This window comes from Tarenaya hassleriana, unplaced genomic scaffold (assembly GCF_000463585.1).
Source record: "Tarenaya hassleriana unplaced genomic scaffold, ASM46358v1 Cleome27, whole genome shotgun sequence".
Taxonomy (NCBI): Eukaryota; Viridiplantae; Streptophyta; class Magnoliopsida; order Brassicales; family Cleomaceae; genus Tarenaya; species Tarenaya hassleriana.
The window spans coordinates 2,263,148-2,272,330 of record NW_010965946.1 but is presented as its reverse complement, the minus strand read 5'-3'; the positions used below and the strand labels follow the sequence as shown (position 1 = coordinate 2,272,330).

The 9,183-nt window shown below is 43.9% G+C and overlaps 2 protein-coding genes across 3 annotated transcripts in view; both read right to left on the bottom strand.

Moving 5' to 3' along the window:
• The window catches only part of LOC104817574 (F-box/WD-40 repeat-containing protein At3g52030), an 8,871-nt gene extending 4,740 nt beyond the window's left edge, over window positions 1-4,131 (bottom strand). For both annotated transcript variants that reach the window (XM_010546818.1, XM_010546819.2), the window contains exons 1-4: window positions 3,931-4,131; window positions 3,551-3,742; window positions 3,227-3,281; window positions 2,929-3,027 (exon numbers count right to left, since the gene is read on the bottom strand). In XM_010546818.1, the coding sequence (XP_010545120.1) occupies window positions 2,929-3,027; window positions 3,227-3,281; window positions 3,551-3,742; window positions 3,931-4,091 (507 nt within the window). In that variant the 5' untranslated portion in view covers window positions 4,092-4,131. The remainder of the gene's footprint in view (window positions 1-2,928; window positions 3,028-3,226; window positions 3,282-3,550; window positions 3,743-3,930) is intronic.
• A 236-nt stretch (window positions 4,132-4,367) lies between these two features.
• Window positions 4,368-6,654, bottom strand: LOC104817573 (serine carboxypeptidase-like 40). The gene is made up of 5 exons (XM_010546817.2): window positions 6,100-6,654; window positions 5,700-5,807; window positions 5,359-5,624; window positions 5,039-5,293; window positions 4,368-4,952 (listed from the first exon to the last, which is right to left on the bottom strand). The coding sequence occupies exons 1-5, from the start codon at window positions 6,470-6,472 to the stop codon at window positions 4,476-4,478; spliced, it is 1,479 nt and encodes a 492-aa protein (XP_010545119.1). The 5' UTR covers window positions 6,473-6,654; the 3' UTR covers window positions 4,368-4,475.
• Window positions 6,655-9,183: the final 2,529 nt, after the last annotated feature.

Below are 9,183 nucleotides of genomic sequence, written 5' to 3'. Positions count from 1 at the left end.
TATGAAGGACCTAGGAGAAGCGGCCTATATTCTAGGAATAAAGATCTATAGAGATAGATCGAGGCGACTTCTAGGATTGTGTCAGAGTACATATATCGATAAGGTCTTGAAGCGGTTCAAGATGTGATGCAGCCTAGAAATCCTCCAACATCAACATGGACGATAACAAACAACACCCGAACGAGAAGCAAGACGATGTCGTCAACGCTATAGGAGGAGAAGAAGTGAACACCGAGCATACCATGCCAACCATTCCTACACCTTCACCTACAAGACAAATGACTCAAAGTCTACATTCAAATACCAATGCATATGTCGAAGAGTGGTTGATCAAAACATCCGAAAATGGTCAAGACAATGCAACCGATGCGATAACGACAACAAACGCTAAACCGACACATTGTTATGGAGTTTATGTTGTCCAACACCAAAGACTTCGTGGGCTAACATGTGGGCTACTAAGGAGATATTTGAAGATTGTATTTTCAATAAATGGGCTGAAGATCCAAGCCTAAAGAGCCCAAACATATTCTACACAAGTCCAAGAAGATACCAACCCATTGGAGAGGATATGGTGCTACCTTTGAACCCAATTTCGGCCCACCTTTACGAGGCATATAACTCCATAGCTAAAGTGGAGGAATTACGTGTCAATGATGTTGACGTCAAGTTCGAGAGAATAGTGGACACAAATATGGTGACCAAATCCATAGATAGAGACACCGTCGTCGCATTCGAGACAGTGGTAAAGGATGAAGTGACAAGCTTGGAGGGATGCAAAGGAGTTGGAGGAAATATGCCCAATGATGCACGGGACAAACGTGGAATACAATGGAACATGTCTCAAACGATGGCCATGGTGAATTTCGGAAAGGCAAAAATAGAGGAAATTTATATGAATACAATTGTGGGGCTCAAGATTCCCGGAAAGAAACATCAATGGCCACCCGACATCCCAAAGACTCACATGTGGTTGATATGCAATAAACTAGGAACAACAACCGGTAAACTCGTTCCCATTTTTATTCTTGTTTATGATTCTTGTTTCAACAACTATATAGCGCAAAGTGAGAACCACATGGGGATTTTTCAAAATAAATACATTCACGAGGTTTGTAAAGGGTGCACTTGCTACACTCATGTGTTTGTTCCTCTAGCATTTGTCAATAGTTTGCAGGTGTTACACTCTAGGGAAGAGGAAATTGACATAAAGAAAGCATGGACATCTTCAAGAAGCATTCAAGCTCAAAGATCACATGGAGAAGATCATTGTTACCATCAAACCATGAAGGAATCAAGAAATACAACCACTTTAACTCCAAAGAAAATCAATACGGATGAACCATTCGATCAAGGAGAATCACAAGAGCAAGCATGTCGCATACAAAGCGAGCATAAAGACGATGCTGATCACATCCTCACATACCAAGGTAAGTATCACATATCATTCGAGTTTAATGATGCTGAATTGGATCCTTTTGATGTAGGCAAACAAGTTTTGAGGACAAAACCTTTTCAAGGGGGAGGGAACAAACTATTGACAAATGCTAGAGGAACAAACACATGAGTGTAGCAAGTGCACCCTTTACAAACCTCGTGAATGTATTTATTTTGAAAAATCCCCATGTGGTTCTCACTTTGCGCTATATAGTTGTTGAAACAAGAATCATAAACAAGAATAAAAATGGGAACGAGTTTACCGGTTGTTGTTCCTAGTTTATTGCATATCAACCACATGTGAGTCTTTGGGATGTCGGGTGGCCATTGATGTTTCTTTCCGGGAATCTTGAGCCCCACAATTGTATTCATATAAATTTCCTCTATTTTTGCCTTTCCGAAATTCACCATGGCCATCGTTTGAGACATGTTCCATTGTATTCCACGTTTGTCCCGTGCATCATTGGGCATATTTCCTCCAACTCCTTTGCATCCCTCCAAGCTTGTCACTTCATCCTTTACCACTGTCTCGAATGCGACGACGGTGTCTCTATCTATGGATTTGGTCACCATATTTGTGTCCACTATTCTCTCGAACTTGACGTCAACATCATTGACACGTAATTCCTCCACTTTAGCTATGGAGTTATATGCCTCGTTATCCTTGATGGTCATCTCTTGTTGATTAGGACAATCACGAGCCATATGACCTCGCTTCCTACACTTATAACACATGACTTCACGAGTATGGTTAGCATATGAGGGAAAAGTATTGTTACCAAGTGTTGCCCCACCCTTGTTCTTTGTGTCCATGATCATATTGACATCGAACTTCCCTTCCATCTATCACCTAAACCGAGTGCTCTCGAGTGCTCTGTTTTACTCCGAATTGTGTGTTGATTTCTAAGGACTCCGAGTGCCCTTTGGCCTGGATATCCTCTTGAAATCTAACCATAGGAATACCTTAGTGAGTCTCCAAGTGTCCCCTGGTTTCGAGCTTGTTGTATTCGTTGTCCAAAAGGCAACATAAGACACGCACGTACAAACCGCATTTCACCGAAGGAAACGAGCGAGACTTCCTTGGCTCCGTGCGTGTATCAGTGTTTACTGTTATTCACAACTGAAGAATATACAAAAAAGAGGAAAAAGGATGGCACATGTATTTGACAAACGAAAATGAATTACCAAGACTAAATAAATTTAACAACCAGAAATAATGCTTCCAAATTCTAGTGGTCTAAAGAAACAAGAAAACAACAAGAAAATCGCACAGCCTCAACTTCGAATAGAGTATATTAGTGCTTTCCAATATTCGAATCATCAAGTCAGCAGAAGAATCTAAAAGATCATTAATCGTCTGTTACCAACAAATTAGCCACGCATATGATCATCTGAATATTTCAGGAAGGAAGATCTTTCTAGAATGTTAGGCAGAAACTTTTAGGATGAAAAGTCGGTAATACCAGAGGAAATTTGTTTCTAATCAAGTACCTTACTCTCGTCAAAATCAAAGTCAACCAACGAACTAGCACCAGGAAGAGAATATTCTTCCATGCAGCGGTAGTTGTTTAATGACCAGAGGCGTATAACCTGATAAAACAGTCACACCGCCGCAGTATATGAGAGTTTATATATAGCAAGATACAATAACTATGTAGATGGTGCTTCGTATCATAAGGCAATATCTGTTAAAACATTAGGCATTAGCTACTCAGACAAAATCAATATCTGGATCAAAGGAAAACTTGAGTTTTAGAAAAGCTCAAATTTTTAGGTTCTCACAATGTACCTTATCTCCGACACCTGTAAGAACCAATCCCTTCTTCATTCGACACTGAGAAACCCTAACATACAGCATGTTAGGAATAACGCATAGAGGAAGAATAGCAGACCAATTTATGTACTGCATGTTATGGTAGGCGCATGAATGACGTTTTATAGCCTATAATGAGTAACAGGACAAGATAGGAACATGGACTTGTTCGTATTAAGTTATTAACAGGATGTGCAGAAGCAACAGACTAAGACCTAGATTTTCATGGAACCCAATGAAGGAAAGAATATAGACGATATCAACTTAGTAAACTCGGACCATGAAATTACACTGCCTCACCTGTCTGAATGTCCTTTCCAGCGATCAATATGGATTCGACCCCTTATCAACGATGTCCTGTGATGGTTCATAGCAAAATCCTCCAAGTCTATTTCAGCTGAAGGGTCCAAAGATGTCGAAGTGCCGGAAACAAGCTGCTGCATCTTGAGACAGGATGCTTGGAGCAGCTTTAGTCTCTTGATGACGGTATTCCTCCAATCAATGATGAAATGCGAAGGGCAAGATGAATATGATACAGAATCGCCCTCATGGAAGGAGATTTGCCCACGCAAACCACATGGTTATCAAGGGAAATGTCAGCTTTGTGGCACGCAAGGTCACAGCGCTCGTCGCTGTCACCTTTATCAGCCTCCCTCTGGTCCAGCTCCGCCGAAGAGTACCAGGATCTGCAGACGACAGAACAGTGAACGAGGTCGAAGAGATGGAGAAAGGAGAAGATGGTACAGAGGATATCGGCGTCAAGAAATTCCATCGTTGACGGACCTCTCCGCCGCATCTTACTGGCCGACAACTCGCCGTCGACGGTTTTTGTAATCCCCATTCCTCCTCCCTTTTTTTTTCTTTTTTTCTTTTTATTAAATATCCGTTTGTTTTGTTTGTGGTTAATAGAGATGCGACTCTGTGGCGGCAGGGGACAACACCCTCTGCTTTGATCCGAAGCTTTGATGTGTTAAGTTCCGTCACATATTATTTTCATTTTTGCTGCTTTTGCATTTTTGTGTCAAACAAGATTTTATTCTTGAAAAACTTAATCTATGTTATCGGAGATTTTAAAAGCCCATGGAACGTTTAAATAGTATAGCAAAAAAGTAAATAATGAATAAAAAGAAATGGCAATTAATTTGAAAGCAGAAATGTGTTGAGAAAGAGAGATGAAAAACACAATGTACAAGAGTATGGAGATTAAGAAGAAAAAAAGGGGTACTTAATAACGAGAGGTGTCGGGGAGAGGAGTGGAGTGAAGGAAGTGGGAGAGGAGAGAGAGGGCTCGTTTGGGCTGGTAGCTGGGGACTTGGTGACCCGCCCCTCTCACCGTTGCGAAGGTAAGCTTCCCTCCCTCGTACACTTGTGTGTATCCACCCACCTGGCCGCCGAGGTACCAAGGATGCCAAGGAGTGGAGGTGGTAAGATTCATCTTCTTGAGGGAGTACTTAGTGGAGGTGACTGGGATTCGACCATCGGTATCACCGCTGAAAACCCAAATACGGATGTGGTGATTCATCAGCTCCCGAAGCAGAGGGATGACAGTGGAAGGGCTGTCCTTCCACTTCTTTATCACCCTGCTGCATCCCTCCCACTCGTATCCTATCTTCGTCACGTTCGCGTGCATTGCTTCTTGGACCTCTTCTCTGTTTAGGTACGCGTGCACATAGTGGTCGCTGCATGGGTCATACTCCGTTATCTGCCATTACTTCGCTAATTATTTTCTTGTTAATATATACACACACACTAAAACAAAATAATTAAATATATATAATATATATATACGGTGGTTCTTCTGGGACGGCGAGTAAGTGTGGAGTTGGGGCAGATAGGGGCGTAGATGTTGTAGATATCCAGGTAATATATGTCCATGTCTATTTGGTCCGACGCCGCTGTGCAATCCTCCGTCTGCTCGATTGCCGAAAAATCACAGCTCTTCTTTAGTTTTATAAGTGAATCCTCCGATATCAACGCGTGACTCTCGAAGAAATCGTACATTCCCTTCACATCCGTTTCATCGTCTATCACCGCATTCCCCATCTGCCAAAACACGCACGCATTGAGCCGTTTTACCACACAACACGCATACAAGGGGAGGGAATTACCATGATGCCCTTGAGGTTGATGAGAGTGCGGTTGTGGAGAAGGATAGTGTGAGCAAGTTGAGGGATGTAGTGGCCGGCGTAGCTCTCACCGGCGATGAAGAAGTCTCGGCCTTTGTAATGAGGGAACCGCTCCAACCACTTCACCAAGAACACGTAGTTGTCGGCCGCCGTCTTCCTGTCCCCGAGCTCCTCCTCCATCTCCCTCGTCCTGTTCGTGTATGAGAACCCCACTCCCGCCGGCGATTCCAAGAACAGCACGTTCGCCGCTTTCACATTACCATCACATCTCAGTTAACATGCTTTTCCATTGTATTCCCAATCAGATAGATTATCACGTTTACCATTGTTCCATGAGTATCGGTTTCTGTATAGCGTTTTGCCGTCGCTGTGTACTCGGAAAGGTCCTATTTCTTGCATTGCTCCATACCCCAGAGACGAGCATCCCGGTCCTGTTCTTTTTTCCCCAGCAGGGAAATAACATTACATTGAAATCCAGAAGGGTGAGTAGATAAATCGTTGTTTTTAATGATGGGGCAACAAGAGGAGGCGTGCAAAATAATAAGCACGCGGCCAAGCATGTGATTTCGGAACCCGATGGAAGATGGTGTCTTTTCATGATTACAGTAATATTCATTCTACCTTAAAAGGAACATAGTAGGCCTGTAAAAACGGATTGAATGCTCATGAAACTGGGGAATGATTTATTAATAACAAGATAAAGGAGGGAGGAAGAAAAAATACCACCGTTGAGCCAGAGAAGAAGAGGAAGGGTGGAAGAGTTGGAAGAGGCTTCAACGAAATAATAGAAGAAGGAGAGAGCGGAGGAGGGATCGAGGGTGACGTAACCGGCGTACTGATTGAAATGAACGGAGGAGTGGGGCTGACCTGGCAGCCTCGCCACTCGATCACTCTCCCTCCGCAAGCGCTCGTCTTTGTCCTGCTCCGTCGTCAGATTCCCAAGGGGCTGGAAGTGGGTTTTGTCCACACCCTCCCGCTTCCACTCGTAGAGTCGTCTCAGGACGTGAACTTGCTCGCCTCTTCTACACTCCGCTACCATTACCATTACCATCACCATCACCATCACCACCCCCCAACCCTTTCCGTTCCTCCCCATTCCTCTCTTTCTTTTTTCCCAATAGATTGATCTGTGACTCCCTTTAAGAAGGATATGAGAGACTAGGAATTCCCATCGTTTTTCTTTATATGTATGTGTATTATTCCGAGGTGGGCTGTTAAATTAGACGGGCGTTTTTTTTAATGCTTATAATATGGATAGGCGTGGTCAAACCTATCACTCGAAGAATGATTGTTAGTTTTCTGGGGGTATATATTAGTTTCAACCACCCATTGAATAATCGCTTGGTTTTTTGTTTAACCAGTCTTCCTCAATAGTTTACATCTTCAGTTTTTACAATGCGATTGACCGCGATGGATGGTCTATGTATGACTTTTTGTTGTTATTGCGCACAACATAAAAAAAGAAGCAAACTTTAGACTCTCGTGTGATAAACTCATATCGCAGTTTAGGTGTAAATGCGAAACCGATTAGTCGTGATACAGCATGGAGACCAAATATAAAAGTTGGTCAACGCCATCAATGGTGCGTGTAGGAGCTACATGAGTAAGTAAACACGGATCACGTTATGCCATGTGACGTAGGAATACACGCAGACATAAACTACGGGATATTAATTACACATGCCATGGCCGGGCAATTGCAAGGATCCAATCGATGAAATCAATAATGATAGCTTAATCTACCTTTTAAAAAAAAACAACATAGAAGACAATGATTGAGCGGAACATGGGAGGATTTTCTTGGACCGCGCGTCAATGGCCAGATCCGGTCTTGCAGCCCCTGGCCTGGCTCCCTCCTTTCTACTCTCCCACTCACGGTCAAACCTATTCCTCCCGGGCCTCTTTGGAATAATATATAATACTTTCAGTCCACTAAAGAAATATTTGGATTTGGGCTCAGGTACGGAAGGCTCGTTAGCCCACTTAAAGCCCAATTAAAAACATGGCTCGGTGTCACGTCAGTGTCATTTGATTTGAGAATACAAGGGAACCATGCAACAGGTATGGTAATTTATTCGTATAAATACACAAATCATGCGTCTAATCATTGATACCAAAAAAGATGTTTTAAAAGAATGAGATTAAATATCGAACATCACGGGTCGACGAATAGAATATCGTTGGGCCATACAAAAAGGTGGGTTTTCTATTTGAGGAGGTCATCAATGGAGTCTCTGAAAACATTTCGAAGTGACATGTCAGATGCATTGAGGAGGGTGGTCTCCCAAGCAACACCCTCATTGGCGTGGATGAGTCAATGTGTCGGCCTCATAAGAACCATAAACGAGCGCTTCGGCCGCCTCATCAGGCAGATAGACCATCCGATGAGCAGATGGAAGGGCGTTTGTGTGGAAGAGTACATGAGCTACGTACACCTTGTCCCTTCTCGACCACCTCAACCTCATCACCTACTCCCTTTCTCATCTCTCTCAGGCTCGGCTGCGCCTCTCTCACGCCTTGAGCCTCCTTGACCTCGGCCAGTCCTCCACTTCCCTTCAACATCTCAAACAAATCCATCCATCTCCGGCGGTAATGTTGACAAACAGAGGAGAGAGAAGCAAACCACGTGACGATGGCTCCAAGGAGAGAATCGTGCTAATGGAAGGAAATCAAATCACAATCTTATTGTTATTAGTCAAAGATATCATTCTCTCACTTATCTCCACATTCCTAGTGATTTAGTTTCTATAAACTATTACTATTCACTTGTATATATACGTTGTAATACGCAACCTCAAATATAGTGGAAAGTATTCTCATACTCGTCTTATATGGTATCAAGAGCCCCATAGTCAAACGACAATTTTTTTTTTCCACCGCAACCACCCGGTAACCCCCTACAACCCTGATGACCCCTCGGCACCATTGATCAATGTCAATGTTGCTAATGTCACCAAGCTGTCAGCCACTAATTACCTCACATGGAGTCTACAACTCCGGTCCCTACTCGAAGGCTACAATCTTGCGGATTTCCTCAATGCCGATACAGCAGTATCGGCCACCATCACAGAGAACAACACTGTCAAAGCCAACCCAGCATTTCCTGCATGGTTCCGTCAAGACAGGCTCATCTTCTCCGCTCTCTTAGGTTCTATCACCGTGTCTTGCCAAGCTCTCATCGCTCGCTGCACATCCTCGAGCGAAGCATGGGCTGTCCTTGCTTCTACCTACGGCAGATCAAGTCGTGGACACATTAAGCAGATCAAAGACAGCATGCGCAGATTCACAAAAGGTAACAAGTCGATTGACGATCTCATGCACTTCTACAAAATCAAAGCCGATGAGTTGGCTCTCCTCGGCAAACCAATCGACCACGAAGATCTTGTGGATCTAATTCTATCCGGACTTGGTGATGAGTATCGTTCGGTGAAAGACGCAATCAATGCTCGTGACCTCCCGATCTCTTTTGTCGAGCTCCATGAAAAGCTCTTAAACCATGAGTCGACATTGCTTGGATCAGACGCTGCTGCGGTCATCTTTCCTGTCACGGCGCATAACACCCAAACCCGATTTGCTCATCGCCCACAATGGAACTCTGCACCGAAACAACCAGGAGACTCGGCTGGCTATCGCCCACGCAAACCACATGGTTATCAAGGGAAATGTCAGCTTTGTGGCACGCAAGGTCACAGCGCTCGTCGCTGTCACCTTTATCAGCCTCCCTCTGGTCCAGCTCCGCCGATGCAACCTCCCTCTTCCTGGCAACCTCGGGCCCACAACACAACAGTCTCCTCCATGCCCAACTCT

What these genes read in the sequence shown, in the direction of transcription:
- LOC104817573 (XM_010546817.2), bottom strand. Translation starts at nt 6,472, where the DNA reads ATGGGGAGGAACGGAAAGGGTTGGGGGGTGGTGATGGTGATGGTGATG. An exon ending in CCGATACTCATGGAACAATG is followed by an intron (nt 5,625 to 5,699) that starts GTAAACGTGATA and finishes GTAATGTGAAAG; the next exon opens with CGGCGAACGTGCTGTTCTTG. An exon ending in TCAACCTCAAGGGCATCATG is followed by an intron (nt 5,294 to 5,358) that starts GTAATTCCCTCC and finishes GTGTTTTGGCAG; the next exon opens with ATGGGGAATGCGGTGATAGA.